Raw genomic sequence first — 18,265 nt, forward strand, 5'->3', positions numbered from 1 at the left:
TACAGACGACGCGGGGGGGGGGGGGGGGGAGCAAGGCTCGGCCCTATGGTGCTTCGCCCCTAAAACTAGATGACGAAGCCTGAATGGCCAGAATGACATGAGCACGACGGCATGGCGATTATGTTATGACAACGGGTGTATGAAAGACCGACACCACTCTGGGAAGCACTTCGTTGCATTTTTGCCGCTTTCCAAACACTCTGTCTCATGGTAATGTGGCATCGGCGCGGAGCTCAGAGCTGACGTCAGCTAATCGTATGCGTACCACCATGCGATCTCTAGTGTCCCAACGCCACTTGCCCTTCCGTTTCTGGGCGCAGTTGACTGAATTTAAAATAAACAATCGGCATCACAGTCTGTAGCTCTCGAGCATGCCTCGCAACTTCCCTCGCTGTGCAAGGTTATTGTGGGACGTTTGATAGGCCAAAGATAAAGGCCTAACGAAAGCCAGTCTGGTTGGGCATCGTGACCACCAATATGAAATCAATGACTCCAATCAAAGTGCAAGCTGTCGCAAGGCACTTACAAGGCTGCTTACTTTTCTACAAATTTTTCTTACTTCGCCTGTCTTGTGCTTTCGACTTTGATTTATATGTCGATGGGCTGAAGAAAGTTAAGGGATAAGTAGTCTAAAAAAACGCAACGCCCATTATTTTTTTAGCTTTCGTTTGTTCATGTTACCTTGATTTATCTATAATAACCTCGTGCATGTTTAACGACCGCTGAGCATATCTTGGCCAGTCCCGCTCCATAGGCGTGTGATCCATTCCTAAAGCTCAACAGCAGCAGTGATAACCAATAGATGAAACAAATAGAGACAAATCAATGAAACAATACTCACGCGACTGCGTCTCGTGCCTTCCGATCACAAGGCCATCTTCCGTGGTCCACGAGGAGACGCTGAGATATTGTCGCAGCGTGCTAGGAACGTGACAGCGGAACAGTGCCGTGTTGCCTCGCGGAACATAGTCATCGTGCACGTGTGCCTCGAACTCTTCCAGGATAACTGCACAAATGTTTGAGAGAGAGAGAGAGACCAAAAAATTTGCGATGACTATTGAAGTTTTGGCCCGAGCATTAATGCACACAAGTACACTATTAAGAACATGAGCAAAGATTCAGTCACAATCACAGCAACAATCGCAATTGCAACAACAACCACAACAATAACAAAATGTCACAGGCCTGCGCGGCACACGCAGCAGTCACAGCGTAAGCTGGTGGAGCTGCTCAAGAGCAGCTCCAATTTCGGCACCACGTAGAACAGGGTCTTCGCGGCAAAGTCTAGTCGCCTCGTTTTGACGAGAACGATCTGAACTGTCCGCCGGCGTAGACGGGAGCTGCGGCTTCTAATGCTCTCTGCACAGCAATCTCCTGAGCCCGATCAAGCCTGCTTGTAGCCGCGCACGTAGCTAGATTAGCTTCTTCAGCAGCGATTCGTACCTTGCGAGGAGACGCCAGCCATAACGTGTACCGAAGAGGTATCCTTAATACGTGGCGCACACCCCACATCCCTTGACCCGTGGCACCGTACGTTGTTGTTGTTGATGATGATGATCATGATTGTTTATTGGAATCTTCAAAACGGACTGGTGACACATGGTCACCTAGCCTGCTTCAATGAACCAGGTCCAGTTACATGCAGCATGTAATTGCTATATGCAACTTACATATCGTACATGCTGCGTATGCAGGCACCTTAACTAGATGGCGCCATCATACTGGTGGAGGCTCGGGCAGCTCGGAATCGCGTTGATTGTGCGCCTCGTCTGAATCGGATCTTGTCATCTGCGCCTGCGCACGCTGCGTTTGCAGGCGCCTTACCTAGATGGTGCCACCATACTGGCAGAGGCTCGTGTCGTCTGCGCTTGCGCGCCTGCGTAGGGCGTGTTTATAGGGCATTTTTCCGCTGCCGGATAGTAAGCGCTTGCGTGGCTCAGTGGTAAAGTATTCGGCTCCCGAGCAGCGGGCCTGGGTTCGAACGCGGCGGGGACCGGGTACTTTTTCGCATTTCCGGCGATATCCGTTACAGTTACCTGCGGCGGTGGTGGCGGACGCCATCGCGAACCGAAACGGCTATTAGAAAGAGCCCATAACAACGTACGCTGTGAAACAGTGACAACACAAGCACACCAGTAAAGCGCAATGAAAGCTGCTCCACCACATTCGAGATCTGGAACCTGATCTTTCGGTCATTGGTTGATACAAAAGTAAACATTGACAGTTTGGGGGACGTTTCGTATACTTCATGGCGACAGCATTGCCTCCTGTTCTTTCGGCTATATAAGTTATTTCTATCTGCCAAAAAGATTGTCTTCATACAAAAGCCTTTGGTAAGTGTATTTAGTATGCAAGGTATTTAGTAGGTAAAGAAAGCCAAGCATTCTTTACCTACCCTTCTTTGAGTTTGGCTTGGCTGCGGCTGGGTCAGTCGGTATCTCAGCGCATACACTTGTGGATCTATATGCGAAGGTATATATGTGCGGTAAACGTCAGTGCCAGCAAATAGGCTATATAAACCGTGTGTGCGGACTTACGAAGTAGGGCCAATAAGCGTACCCATGTCCTACGTAATAACAAACCAAATTCCTATATGAAACATGAAAATATAATGTCAGCTCACAGATATCTCAAATACATACAAACATTTTAGTGGAATAGCGCATTATATTCAATGGTTTCCTTGTTTTACCTGATTTTCTGTGATTTATCCATTTGGTGTGCGCCACTGAGCCTCTGCACCTTCTTGGCCAATTCGCACTTGGCACAAGAGGTACAGAATCCTTAAATGTATAAAGCTATGGGTCGTGCATCCTACATACACCTGCAATCACCGTTCTTCATTCGATAAGCATCATACATCGCATCCGTCCTTGTGACATCGTTGCGAGGACGTCTCACGCTGTGCATCCACCTGATTTGGCGTTTGCATTACGGCGTCGCTCGTGAGCGGTGTAGTGCATTAACAAACACAGAAAAAATTGCATGAGATCAAAGCTGCTACCTTTGTGCTTATACAATTATAAGAAATTATACGCATCGCTGTCAGTTGAATACACACTGCTTGAGTAAACCTTTGCTTCACAAAGATTCCGACGTATGCGTTGGACCTACATTTTATTGCGATAGCAATTATATGGACACTCAAAAGCAGATTTCTGCCGTCGCCGTCGCCGTGAGGTTCCGTATGACGTCAATGGAGATGAAATCGTCGCCGCGCGCCGCCGAACGCTGTATGTGCGAGTGAAAGGGGGCGAGGGGCGCGCGCTTTCACGGGGAGTGAACGCACGGCGGAGAACAAACGCGCGTTCTGCGCCGTGCTCTCTTATGGGCTGCAGAATTAAGCGTCTCTTCCTTATGTATAATAAACACCTCCCCCCCCCCTCTCTTAAGTGCTGCAGAAGTAGGCGTCTCTTTCCTCCTTTACAATCACCATATATGTAGAGAAAACGCGCCTTCTTCCGACGCGCGAGACGCCGTGGGGGAGGGGGGAGTGGGAGGGAAGGGAGGCGACGTTTAGCTGCGGCACCAAGTGCCTATTTATATCAGAGGCTCCGGCAACAGTCACCAACGCCGCACGCATTTTGAGCGAACGCGTGCAAAACGCCGACGGCGTCGACAACAGTTCTGCGTGTTGCCGGTGCTGCTGCATGTCCAAGTTTATACAGCTGATAAAGCTAATATCATTACTCTGTATAGCTCTCTACAAATTTGCTATCGCAATTGATGCTTCGCCTTTTAGGTGAAACTGCGACTTTTTTTTTCTGTATGTATCTGTATGTCACCACGTACAGCGCCCTGACCAGACGAACTGGCGTATGCATTGTTGAAGAGGAGGAGGAGGAATAAACTTTATTTAGGGAAATGAGCAGACGCTAAAATCGTCCGAGGTGGGCGGCGTCCCTAGTCCAGGATGCCGTGGGCCTGAGCCGATATCTTGGCCCTGCTCACCAGGCGATGCTGGTCTTCAGGGCTCGGGCTTGTCAGCTGGGCCTCCCACTGCTCGACGGTTGGTCCGGTGATGGGTGGTGTCGATGCGTTTTGTTGACATTCCCATATCATATGGTAGAGGGTATTGGGCGCAGAGCAGAAGGCGCATCTGTGAGTATAGCTCGTAGGATACATGGCGTGTAGCAGGGTGCCGTGCGGGAATGTGCCGGTCTGTAATTTGCGGAAGATCACTGCCTCTTCTCTTGTTAGCTTGGGATGCGGGGGTGGGTAGATCCTCCTGCCCAGTCTGTAATGACTCAGGATATCGGAGTATCTTTTCGGGACGCTATCATGTTGGTCTGCCGGTGCTCGTGAACCCGGTGGGATAGCCCGGAGAATGTGATCTCGGGCAGCAGCGTTAGCCGCTTCATTACCCGCCAGGGACTCGTGTCCCGGGGCCCAGACAATGTAAAGTTCTTGAAAATTGTCTAGTTTTTCGAGGATGCTCAGGGCTTGTTTCGAAATGCGGCCCTTTTGGTAATTTCTGCATGCTGTTTGCGAGTCCGTGATGACTGTGATGTGATCTCCCTCTCGCTTACCCGTAGTGGCTGCCAGGGCTATCGCCGTTTCTTCCGCGCAGTCGATGTCTGAAGTGCTTACTGAGGCTGCTGCTACCTCTTGTCCTTGGCCGTTGATCACGCTGATAGCGTGGGCCGCTCTGTTCTTGTACTTTGCCGCGTCGGTGTATCTGACTTCTTCTTGTTTTGATCCTTCGTAGGCCTTACGTAGAGCTTGCACTCTCGCTCGCCTCCTTTCTCTGTTGTATTCAGGGTGCATGTTTCTCGGGATGCTGGCCACCGTGATCTTCTCCCTCAGGGGCAGAGGAACCCGCTGTTTTCTGGACTCATATTCGACTGAGTAGCCCAGTCTTATTAGGGTGTCCCTGCCCGTGCTGGTGAGCTTGAGTCGCTCTATCTGGCTCGTCTTGTGGGCCTCTGCTAGTTCCTCCCAAGTATTGTGGATGCCCAGGCTGAGTAGCTTCTCCGTCGACGTTGTCGGTGGAAGCCCCAGTGCCAGCTTGTAAGTCTTTCGTATTAGGATGTTCAATTTGTCTCTCTCGCTGTTCTTGAGACCCAGGTACGGGGTGCCGTAAGTGACTCTGCTGATTATCAGGGCTTCTATCAATCTGATTGTGTCCTGCTCTTTCAGGCCGTGCTTTTTGTTAGTCACTCTTCGCACCAAGTGCGCGACTTGGGTAACTGTCGCTTGCAGCTTTTTAATGGCGGCGAGACCGGCACCGTCCTTCTGGAAAGTGAGGTCCAGAATACGGAGTACGTCCACCTTGGGTATGTTGACTCCATGTAGGGTCAATGTTGGGTCTGGTGTCTACTGCGGAGGCCGCCCTCTTGTCCTCCTTTTGAGGATCAGGAGCTCCGACTTTTCCGGCGCGCATGAAAGACCGCAGCGGTGTAGATAATGCTCGGTCCTGTCGATGGCTTCCTGCAGTGCGTCTTGTTGCTCGCCCACCGATCCCGTACACGTCCATATGGTCAGGTCGTCTGCATATATTGCGTGATGGATACCCCTGATGTTCTCCAAGAGCTTCGGCAATCCCCTCATCGCTATATTGAACAGCAACGGGGAGATCACCGACCCCTGGGGGGTTCCTTTGGGCGGTATTTGGAACTTCTCGGTCCTGAGGTTCCCCAGGCCTATGGTCGCCGTTCTACCCGTCAGGAAGTCCCGGACGTAGTTGTATGTCCGCCGTCCGCAGTTGGTCCGCTGTAGGCTGTTTAGCACTGCTTCGTGTGAGACGTTGTCGAAGGCTCCCTTCACGTCGAGTGCCAGGATGGCACTCTTGTGGCGTGTGCTGAGGCCGTCGATGACTTGTTCTTTTAGCTGAAGTAGAATGTCCTGGGTGGAGAGGTTTGGTCGGAAACGGAACATAGTATTCGGCAGGTGCCCCCCTTCTTCCAGGTAGGGCGAGAGTCGATTGTGGACCATGTGCTCGAAGAGTTTTCCCGCGCACGACGTGAGAGAGATCGGGCGCAGGTTCTGTATCTTGACGGGCTTGCCGGGTTTCGGGATCATCGTTACGTCCGCGTGCTTCCAGGAAGCCGGTATGCTGCCGGTCTGCCAGCTTTCATTGATATATTTTAGTAAACCCTCCGTCGCCCCGTCGTCCAGGTTACGGAGGGTCTTGTTGTTAATTTTATCCCTGCCGGGCGTCGTGTTTCTCGTGAGATTGTTTAAGGCTGCCATGATCTCCGACTTGGTGAAAGATTGGTTGAAGAAGCTTGAAATAAATGACTTTTCAATTTTATTGCGATAGAAATCATATGAACACTCCAGGCGCATTTCCACCGTCGCCGTGATGTTCCGTATAAAGTCAAAGGGCGATAAAATCGTCGCCGCGCGCCGTATGCGTTATGTGCGAGTGAAAGCGTGCGGGGGTTAGCCGCTGATGGCGGGTCGCGCACTCAAGGGCGGGAAGCGGGAAGGAAGCGCGCCGTCTTCCATCGCACGCAAGGCTCCGGGGGGAGAGGAGGGAGGAGGGCGCGGTCTACTCCGGCGGCTGATGCTTAAGGCGCCACCGCGCGCACCCGCCCTTGCCGCCCTATCTTGAAAGCCATCTGCGACTGGGACACAGTCCGTCGTGTGCTGTGTTCTCACAGCTTAGTCCGCGTTGATGTGAGATGCAGCACGAAGGTCAATTCGCTCGCTGCTACTAACACGCTTCCTCACTGGAGCGTTTTGACAGCCAGTTTCCGCGGTCATCGAGTGAGATGTGTTCATGCTTGCTTGTGCGCTTGGCCCTATGCTTGACAATTTACTTAGTACGCCTATATTTACAAGTTCATGCAGGCAGTAAAACTACTATACTTACTTCGTATAGCTGTCTAATAATTTGCTGCCGCAATCAATGTTCAGACGTTCGGGCGGAACTGCAACTTTTTTGATAACATCAGTGGCATTTCAACTGAAGGCGACATGCCGGCGTCTTCGAGAAACGCTGAAGTTATACCTACACTCTATCCATGAAAAGATACTGCTAACCTACGTAATTTCGGGCCTGTTGGCTCAACCACCACTGTCGGCTAATTACCTGAGAAAATGCTTGCTTCGGGAATAACCCGGTGACACGAACAATTATAAACGCGTCAACCTACTGAAATTGGATTTCGTCTGCTTCTGGGCACGGCAGATGGCTTTTAAGTGTGTACTGGCATAGTTCTGAATGACAATCGAATGTGTCCACGCCGTATAGTATCGTAGCCTTGAATAGGTACAAATCATGCGACTATGCATCTGCCGCACTGTCATATCTGACATTATTTGTTGCGTGGGACTATCCGAGCGCGTATGTGATTTCGTGGAGTGGTTCCTGACTAAACCTCTTATTTTATGTAATTATCATATTGGGATTCTTTTGAAATAATGAGACTTCTCAGAGACCTAGAGCTTTGTTACCACATGGCTTGAACTCCCCGAAGAAGTTCCGGAATGGCCATTTTTGAAATAGCAATGAAATCTTCATTAATGACTGCGTTCTCGAGAGACATTTTTCAATAAAAAAAGCGTGATACTTCAAGCATTATGTAGTCATTTTTGCGCATTCTCGTGCATATAAAAAGCAGCACTTTCGAATGGCTACTTTCAAAAGTTATTGCGTGTATGGAAAATGTCAACGTTTTGTTAGTAATGTTCGCATCGTTGATAAATATTGTGCCAGCAACTTGCAGAAAATTGCGCACCGTTGCCATCAAAACATCATTTCTCGCGTTCTCATGTTTTGAATCCATTTATGCAGCTATTTTTGTTTTGTGTGGTAGTTATGTTTTTAGTCGCAATGAGCAATTAAACAGAGCGTAAATTTATAATAGCAGGTTAAACTTAAAATAAAAAGTGAGAATGCGTCGGGCCATGTAGGGCACTTTCTACCACAGCGATCGAACTTCTGGAAAAAGGGCGGCAATGCCACCATAAGCACTAGCCGACAAAATGCATACGACTATAAATTTATACTCTGTTCTTAAGTGTATCTATACACATCTCCGAAAAGGCAATACAAACGTTTTAGTGTGTGTACCTTTCTCAATGCTTGTCTGATTTAGCGCCGTTTTGCCAAAACTAAACGTTCACAATCTAACCCAAGTCTTTCTGCTAGAGCGGAGTTTATAATTTTTTTTGTGGGCTATGTCTGCCTGAAGGCGCACCAAGCATGCAGGCTTGAAAGCGTAAACTTGAAAAAAAAAAAGGTTTTCTCTCAGCGTCTCTGCGTGCGTGGCGAACACAAACGCCGATATAAGTTGCGAGAATAGTGAGATGTACGTCGACTGATATATGGCTGGATATGTGTCTTTCAAAATGTCGCTGCGTCAGCTTACCGTTTTTGATCTTTGCGCTCCACTTCCCTAAAACCGCTTCCGACAGATGTGTAGCTGCGGTTACGCGCGTATATACAGGGTGTTTCAGCGAAAACTTTCAAAAATTCTTAAAGTTTAGCTGTGGCAGTTAGCCCAATTCTAGTTAATGAGCCGATCTACTCGAAACGGTGGACATTACTTGCGCAAAAAATTGAAATGCATAATCGACTAACTATTAAAAATTCACTAATTAAGTTTTTAACTAATTACCTGGTGGCCCATATTGTAATCTACAAATTGTAGCCGAGGAGTTCGCAAGGCGGGTGCACTTTGAACGAATTCGCGGGATGACACCGCTTTCGAGATATTAATTCCCGAACTTTGTGAAGAAATGCATTGGCGTTCCAGTTAGTTTCTTAACAAAACGTCGCTTTATGCATTGAAGCATAAAATTAACTGGAACGCCAATGCATTTCTCCGCAAAGTTCGGGAATTAATATCCCGAAACTGGTGTCATCCCGATAATTCCTTCCAAGTGGTCTTGCGAACTCCACGGCTACAATTTGTAGATTACAATGTGCGGTAATTAGTTAAAATTACATCAGGTAATTAGTTAAAAACTTAATTAGTGATTTTCTTAATAATTATTCGATTATGCATTTAAATTTTCTGCGCAAATAATTAATTATTCGATTATGCATTTAAATTTTCTGCGCAAGTAATGTCCACCGCTTCGAGTAGACCGGCTCATTAACTATAATTGGGCTATCTGCCACAGCTAAACTTTAAGAATTTTTGAAAGTGTTCGCTGAAACACGGTGTATATAGGCAGCAACAATGGGGACGAATTACAACAAATGATTGTTGGGGTAAAAGAATAATGGAGAGTGGATATCGAGAAAAGGGAAGCGCAGTCGCGGACGGCAGAAAACTAGGTGGGGTGAAGAAGTTAGGAAATTTGCGGGCGCAAGTTGCAATCAGCTAGCGCAAGACAGGGGTAATTGGAGATCGCAGGGAGAGGCCTTCGTCCTTCAATGCACATAAATATAGGCTGATGATGATGGCGATGATGATGATGATGATGATGATGATGATGATGATGATGATGATGTAGGCAGTTGGTACCCATGCACGTGTATAAAGTTAGCATTTTAATATTCAGGTAAGACAACAGCATGCTACCAACCCTTCGTGACAGATAGTTCAGCGAAAGGCTAACCGTGCGCATGCGATAAGCACACGGCGTACGCCTGATGGTGAGGGCAATGTTGGCAAGTTATGAATATATGCTGAAAAGGGGAAGCTGTTAAGCTGCAACATATGGCACATGTGGATAAAACAATGGCTGTGCGCAGCCACGTAGTTCCGTGTTCACTAGTAGAGAAGCTGCGTTGCTGCTTCGTCAATACAAGGCTCCAATAGTTTCCTTATCGAAACGCGAGATTGAATATGTTGATCAGTTTGAATGTTTTTGCGTCTTGCTTGAAGCTGTGTATGATGTGCGGCGAAATTCTTATCACCGAGTTGGTGTGGTGAAGTTTATTGGTGCTATATTGTTTTCTTGCTTCTGCGTATATTTCTATGGAGAGAGAGAGAGAGAGAGAGAGAGAAATACGTTTATTAAATCATAAAAACAGAAAATTGTACATGTATGAAAAGGCAATATTTCTATGGAACGCTGACCAAGTTAGTTTAATGTATTTAGGAGCCGTGTTTCTTCTTCCGTCTTCGTACACTGAACATAGTAGTCCTCTTAGTAGTCTATTTTTTTGCTACTAACCGATATTACAAGCTTCATTATGTGAAGCGAAGAAGCATTTAAGATGTAGTAAACATATGATGTCTACGTCACTTCTGCATCATCAGAATATATTTCAAATAATATACCATGGCGTCGTAATGTAAGGTCTGGTAAACATGAGCAGCACTTTGTAATGATTTGTGGTGGTATCCCAGTGGCAATGGCGTCGCGCTGCTGAGCTCGAAGTATGGAGGCGAAATGCAAAAATGTTCCTGTACTTAAATTTAAGAGCACGTTAAAAAAATCTAGATAGTCAAAATTAGTCCGGAGCCCCCCACTACAGGGCGTCTCATAATCAGGAACTAGTTTCGGCCCTTAAGACCGCAGACCTATTTTTTATTCACTTTGTAAGTGAGGTCTATCGCTTCATATCTGTTCTGTGCGGGATATTGTTATTCTCGGACAGGCCAGGTACGATGTGTAGCCTGGTCTAGAATATAGATGTCCATTTGGCAGGATTGCTGGTAGTTGCTGGTCGCACGATGCGACGGTGTTTCGCGAACCAGATTCCAGAAACTCTAATGGAGAGTGGCTAAAGAGGCGCACTCAGCAATAGATTCTGCATACACTCTCAAAGCGGACTTTGTAAATGAAGCTTGCACTCATACTTTTTGAACGTGAATAAATAGGTCATCAACCCCCCCTGCCCCCCCCCCCCCCTCCCCCGCCCTCCAACAAACATGAACACACATAAAAAAACGACCTCAAAGTGCAGCTTGGTAGTGAGCAGCAATCTAGTTTCATGAACAGATGAATGTACGATTGGAAGCGGTATGTGACATGCCCTGCATCGGGCAGAGAACGCACGCCGAGAGCTTCCATGCAACAATGGTTCAACCGAGCGGCCCGAACTACGCAGCGCGCTCGAGCGCATCGGAAACCGATCGGACAACGGTCGCGACGACGTGTACCGTGCTTGCCCTTTCACCAAGCACTTATTGACTTTGCGATCTCCCGCTTGGCCTAAATCTTGACTTACTTACCCCTCCACCGGGGGACGGAGCTGATGAGGTATCTCCCGAGGCCGTTCGATGTTATACGCCCCGGCTGGCATGACTGCTTTCGTTTCTGCTTCCGATAAAGCCTTCAGTTTTGTTCACCGCGAACTATGTTTAGCCTGGCAGGCTGGCTGCTTCGTATTTTATTTATCCATCGAGATGCCTCGCTTCTTTCTTCTCGTGTCTGACTGGGCACGCGAACATTGAATGGTGAGAGCTTCGTGGTGAGGACGACCCGTAGGAGAGGGTCGGTAAGAGCGGATGGGCCAAAGTTACAAAATATAAACGCTCAACCAGGCCCCCGTACGAGGTAGGAATCACGCACCCTGTATTTGCTCGAACTGGCTCCAAGCAAGCGGCCCGCGGGGAGACATGCGCTTATCTTATTCGGAGCTCACTGCCTGAGGGACTGAAATGATGGTGGTCACGCCATGAACCTAATTCCTCAGGGTTTGTGCCGTCGCTCAGGAAGTCACGTGTCAGGCTAAGCCGGTGGGACTTCGTAGAAAACAGAGTCAAAAGAGTTTTTACATCGCTCATGCGGTAGCCATATTATTTCTCTATTCGATCGTTGTTAGCGCTGGAAAAAACGTCAAAGGGGGAGGGGGTGCTTGGAATGAAATTGGAACGTCGTAATAGTGTAATTACAGCAATTATCTGCTCTGATGATCAAGATTGTTTAGAATGAATGAGAACATTGATAGGCCTAAAGAAAACTAGTGATAATAGTGCCTGGCTTCTAATAATAGTGTCTAGTGATAATAGTTCTGGTCTTCGCGGCGAAGACATGGAAGACTGGCTTGACCATTACGACAGGATGAGCGCTTGCAACCATAGGGATGAGGCACACAAGCTCCGCAGTATTGCTTTTTACCTGAGGGAGGTCGACCAAACATGGTTTTTCAACCATGAACGCGACTTCCCTGATTGGTCAGTATTTAATGCGCAGCTGCGCCAGCTATTCGTCTTATCTGCTGGGCGCTCCGAAGTAGCGAAACAGAAGCTCGCTACCCACATCCAGGGAGCCGAGGAATCTTATAGTACCTCTTACAATGAAGACGTTTCGGCTCTGTGCCGTCGCGCTTGGAGTGACCTGCCCGAAGTGGACCGTATCCGCCATATCCTGAAGGGCATCAACTCGGTTGCCTTTAACGCTCTTGTAGTTCAGATCCCCACTTCAGTTAGCGACATCATCACGACATGCCAACGCCTTGCCGCGATCTGCTCCTTTCGTATCCCATGCGCCTCCTGCGACGCTCACCTTACCGACAACGACGAATTGCGAGCGCTCATCCGCATCATTGTGTGAGAGGAGCTTCACGGCCATGCTCCGGCCAACACCGCCATTGCGTCTCTGTGAGCAATTGCGCGAGATCATCAAAGAAGAACTGGCGTCCATGACAAGCGTCACGAGTGCCCGGTCCCCTGCGCCTGTCTGTGCGCCTTCTTACGCCGAGATTGCTTCGTGGCCTGCGGTACCAGTTCCATCTGCACCGTGCTGCCGTTGTCTGCGACTACCTGGCCTCGACGGCAACGAAAGCCCCCGTACAACCACACGACTCTACCTGCCACCCTTCTCGGCCAGTATGTTTCTACTGTGGCATACGTAGTCATATATCTCGTTTCTGCCGCCGGCGCCAGCAAGGTGAACGACGTGGCTATGCTGCCTATCAGAGAGACTATGTGCCGAGATATGACGCCTACGTTCCAAGACGCTATGTATCCTCGTCAAGTCGCTCGCCCTCACCTCCTTTGTCCCAAGGCATGTCCCGCTCTTCTCGCTCACCCCGTCGTCGTTCCCCGTCACCGTTCCGCCGTACTTCATCGCCCTTGCATCCTGCCTCTAATTCATTCGACAACCATTCGGAAAACTAGACGCTGCAGTTTTTGGAGGAGAAACTGCTAGTTCGCGAACTGTCCCAATTCCTCCTGCTCACACAACTAATTGCTGTTTGTGTGGAAGGTGTTTCCGTCGATGCTCTTATGGACACTGGCGCCGCCATCTCTGTTATTCATCGCGAACTATGCTTCCGTCTACGAAAAGTTCAAACGCCATACGTTGGCCCGGTCTTATGTGGCGCCAATGACAGTCCGATTTATCCTACCGGACAGTGTACTGCTCGTGTCATCATCGACAGAATTCGCCATCATACACACCTTACTGTGCTTTTGTCGGGCGCTCATCCGATCATCTTAGGCTGGGATTTCTTGTCAGCTGCATCTGCTGTCATTTCGTGCGGTCAACCACTTATACATATTACGGACACCGGGCTTTCTGACGCTGCCGATTCCTCGCCGCCCCACCTTTTCACAGCGGCAGATTTTGTCCTTCCACTCGGCCAAGCTCGCAATCTTACCATTAGATCAAGAAAAAATATCGAAGGCGACGCAGTGGCTTCCCCTTCTCAGCGCTGCATTTTTCGGCGAATCGCCATCACTTCTTGTCTAGTTTGTTTCTCACGCGGCTGTGCCAGTCTGACGCCTACAACAGGACATCAGAGCCACTTCTGCTGTCAGAGAGGGCCCACTGTTGCCATCCTTATCGACGCAGCACCAGCATGTGTCGTCATTTCTTCGCCTGTTTCGTCCTTCGCCGAGTGTACGCCCATGGCCGTTTCACCTAGTGCTCTCAGGGCCATTGCGAGTTCAGATCTGAGTCCAACCTAGACTGATGCCTTGCTGATCATCTTAAGGAAACACCAAACTTGCTTTCACGTTTGTTCGGATTGCTTGGGTCAAAGAACAGTGGCCGCTTATCGCATCGAAACAGACAGATCCCGCGTCGTTCGTCACCGCCCTTACCGTGTATTGCCTGCTGAACGGAAGGTTATAGAAGACCAAGTCACCGACATGCTCGTGCGGAACGTTATAAGGCCTTCAGCAAGCCCTTGATCGTCTCCTGTTGTTCTAGTTAAAAAAGGACTGTTCGGTATGCTTTTGCGTCGATTATAGGGCAATAAGCAAAATTACCCGTACGGATGTCTATCCTATGCCTCGTATTGACGATGCTTTGGATACAGTACAAGGTGCCGAATACTTTTCGAGCCTCGAATAGCATTCTGGATATTGGCAGATCCTGATGCATGAGCCCGACAAAGAGAAGGCGGCGTTTGCAACACCTGATGGCCTTTTCGAATTCGATGTAATGCCTTTTGGTCTGTGCAATGCGCCAGCCACATTTGAACGAATGATCGATACCGTACTGTACGACCTCAAATGAAAGACCTGCCTGTGTTACCTGGACGACATTGTCATCTTTTCGTCCAGCTTCTCTCAGCACCTAGAACGTTTAGACGACGTTCTCACGCGTCTAGACAAGGCCGGTCTCCAGCTCAATACTAAGAAGCGTCGATTTGTGAGGCGCAGCATAAATGTATTAGGTCACGTGGTCAGCAAGCACGGCATTGAGTCAGATCCCGACAAGGTCGCTGCTCTACAGCATTTCCCAAAACCAACCTCACCTAAAAACCTTCGCAGCTTTCTCGGATTAGCGTCGTACTTCCGCCGCTTTGTCCGTGGCTTCGCGACTGTCGCAGCTCCCCTTCATAAACTTCTGACCACGACCACGCCCTTTACCTGGACGGATGAATGTAAAGCCGCCTTTCAGACCCTCAAGCGATGCCTCAGGTCAGGACCAGTGCTTCATCACTTTGATCCCACAGCCTCTACTATCTTACACACAAGATATTGTGTGTAAGTGGGCATGGAATCGGCAAGTGGGCATGGAATCGGCGCTGTTCTGCAGCAGTGAAACCACGCGTCTGAAGAGCAAGTCGTGGCCTGCGCGAGTCGTACTCTGTCTCCTGCTGAGCGAAACTATACTATCACTGAACAAGAATTCCTTGCCATCGTATGGTCCATACAAAAGTTTCGGCCCTATTTATATGGCCGCCACTTCACAATTGTGACTGACCATCATGCTCTGTGTTGGTTGTCCTCCTTGAAGAATTTGTCCGGATGTCTCGGCCATTCGGTGCAGCGTTTGCAGGAGTACGACTACACTGTCACATATAGGTCTGGCAGACAACACCAAGATGCTGACTCTTTATCTCGCTGCTCGCTGTCGCCAAATGCCCATGTCTCACCTTTCATCCGTTCGGCACCACCCTGCCAACCGACGACAACGACGGCCCCGGTATGGTTCGTGACCTCGGTAGACATTCTGCCATCAAGAGACCTCGCCTCCCTCCAACGTGCAGATACATACTGCCACACAATTATCGACCGGCTAACTGGCTTATCGCGTCCTCCGAACAGCCGCTTAAGACGACAACTTGCTTGGTTTAAACTTCATGATGGATCATTATTTCAGCAAGTTTACCCCCCTACCGGTCACCGATGGGTCCCAGTCGTCCCTCGCTCACTTCGACTGCAAATTTTACAAGCGTTTAACGACGACGCAACGGCTGTCCACTTAGAATTTCGGAAAACCTACGACCGCGTTAAGACTCGCTATTTTTGGCCTGGCCTGTCTACTAGTGTTGCCTAGTACGTCAGTTCGTGTGCGTCATGCCAACATCGAAAACATTTGACCTCTCTTCCCACCGGTCCTTTACAACCATTGCCGTGCCCGTCCGTCCCCAGTGTAGAGTAGCAGGCCAGAGCAAACTAACGCTGAAGCCGACCTCTCTCTGCGTTTCTTCAACTAAACCGCTCTCTCTCGTGGGTATCGACTTATACGGACCCCTTCCGCTTACACCGGCGGGTCACCAATGGATTGTCACCGCCGTGGACCACCTCACTCACTACGCTGAGACGCCAGCTCTTCCTTCTGGTGCGGCCTCTGAAGTCGCGGAGTTTGTTTTGCACGCCATTATCTTGCGTCACGGTGCGCCTCGTGCTCTTATAAGTGACCGTGGCAAGACATTTCTTTCCCATGTTCTTGCTGAAGTCCTGCAGGCCTCAAACACTATCCATAAGACCACCTCAGCGTGTCATCCCGAAACCAATGGTCTTACCGAGCGTTTCCATCGAACTCAGTCCGACATGATCTCTATGCAGGTTAAACCCGACCACACAAACTGGGACACTATACTTCCTTTTATTACGTTTGCTTATAACACTACCCTTCAACGCACAACAAACTACAGCCCCCTTTTCCTCGTGTACGGCCGTGCACTGTCTTTTGTTTTGGACACCACCTTTCTCTCTACGCCTTCTGTTCCATCCACATCTCTACCAGAGGAGTTCGCCGCCCGCGTCGCCCACTGCCGCGAGATTGCGCGCGCCAACACCGCGACCATTCAGGACAAAAGGAAAGTCCGTTGTGATGCGACCTGTCGTGTCATTTCGTTCCACGCAGGCGACGAAGTGCTCCTGTGGACACCTGTTCGAGAACCGGGGCTCTGTGAAGAATTTCTTCATAGGTATATCGCGGTCCATATACCCTGCTTGAAAGAACATCTGCCAGTGAACTATCACGTGGCTCCTGTTACCTCGGTTATTGATCGCCGTTGCCGCAGCACTGAAATCGTTCACGTCTCTCGCCTGAAGCCATATCTTCAGCGTTCGTACGGTTTTTGACTCACTGCCTTGCCGTCCGTTTTCGTGAGGGGGCGGGAGTCAGTGTGAGCGCTAACTGTGCAGTTCATCATAGTCTTCATCTGTATATACCCATCCATCATCATCATCATTCGTCGGGTTGATGTTCATTGGCTGTGTCCCGCTATGTTGAAATACAAGAGCTCAGCCTTCGTCCCGGGCGTCGTCTCCCATGCAATAGCAACATTCTAAAAAAATCTGAAGACTATTTGCATCAGACTGCGCCTGAAAAGACTTACAATAGCATGTTCAAGCCTCTCTTGCGCGCTGCAGTGCTGGCATACAGTCGGCCACATAAGTTTACGGGACATGCGTGCTTTGACAAATGTTAATTTCTGGTTCGCTAAGGCATGTCGTTTCTAATTTATTGAATTACTGTGTAGGTCGCAAGAACAACTACGGAGTGAGACATTGCATTTGAAAATATGTGCCCAGGCTTGGTAGCTTTTTCGCAAATCCCGTGTCCTGTAAAATTTTATGGACCTGCATTGTACATGCTCATTGTGATGAATCCCCGTTTGAGTGCCAGGTTATGAAATTGTGCTATGAAGACGCAGATATTGCGTTCACTAGTGACTATTGCGTGAGTATTGCACCTCTGTGAGTAGTGCGGCATGGTATTGTGGCGCCTGTGTAGCAAGCATTAGGTGAATGACGGATGTTGCGTCCGAGATATAGGTGCACGTCTAAGACATGTGTCACAGAAGAGGCTTTGACGATTGCACCAATACCAGTGAGAATTGTACGAATGTCTTGAATAAAATGCTGGGTGCTCTGACACGTCGGAAGTACATATGACACATAAAAGGCTCCAGGCAAAAGGTCTTACGGACTAGTGCTATCGCTGGTAAGATGGGACATCACTTTTGCACAAGAAAATTGGAGAAAGTTAGAGGCCTGCAGTCGTTAGGAATCGCAGTGTTCATCGAACGCCCGAAGTGGATTCGAAGGCATTCGCCGAGATGAATCGTGGGACTTGAATCGTGGGACTTGAATCGGCTCAGATGAATCGTAGAATTTACCGAACAAATCTGACTTCCATAAACGGCTTCAAAAATAAGATTGAAAATTTGCGATTCTAAATGTTATCACCAGTATGGCTTCAAGAGGTCTTTCTCTCTGCCCCCTTCGTGCGCTCCCGTTTAAGCATCTACATCACTTGTGTTGTGAATAAGTGAAATAAAAAACCTACACCGCAGAACCCTGTGAAGGTTGGTTCTTTGCATTAAGTCATTACACTAAGGTGAAATTCAGGTAAACACGGTGAGTGAAGCCGTATATTGACAGAATCCTGTTCTGTTTATTTTTTTTTATTTTTCGTGGAATTTTTGGGAAGCACCTGTATGCACACTTGAAGAGTAATTGCATATTATATGTGTCTCTATCTTTTCTATATGTTATCGCCAATTTCTCATTAAGTTCATCATCGCTCTAAAATAAATTATCTATTTCACAGCATATGTGCCACTGGTTTATCCAGCGGCTCATGTCATTATAATATTGCTTCTTCAAAGCTCGTACAATAAGTTATACAAATGAATTATATACTAAATGTATCCTGCTATGTCACGTTCATCTAATTACAGACTGAGAATTCTTAGGTTAATTTTCAGTTTTAATCAAAGAAA

At 48.6% G+C, this 18,265-nt stretch overlaps 1 protein-coding gene across 1 annotated transcript in view; it reads right to left on the minus strand.

The window, feature by feature from the left end:
• The window catches only part of LOC119448721 (Down syndrome cell adhesion molecule homolog), a gene marked incomplete at its 5' end in the record, with an annotated part of 259,262 nt that overhangs the window by 159,612 nt on the left and 81,385 nt on the right, over positions 1 to 18,265 (minus strand). Inside the window, one exon of the mRNA XM_049666473.1 lies at positions 842 to 1,006. Coding sequence (XP_049522430.1) covers positions 842 to 1,006 — 165 coding nt within the window. The remainder of the gene's footprint in view (positions 1 to 841; positions 1,007 to 18,265) is intronic.

The sequence above is a fragment of the Dermacentor silvarum genome, chromosome 4 (genome assembly GCF_013339745.2).
Source record: "Dermacentor silvarum isolate Dsil-2018 chromosome 4, BIME_Dsil_1.4, whole genome shotgun sequence".
NCBI lineage: Eukaryota > Metazoa > Arthropoda > Arachnida > Ixodida > Ixodidae > Dermacentor > Dermacentor silvarum.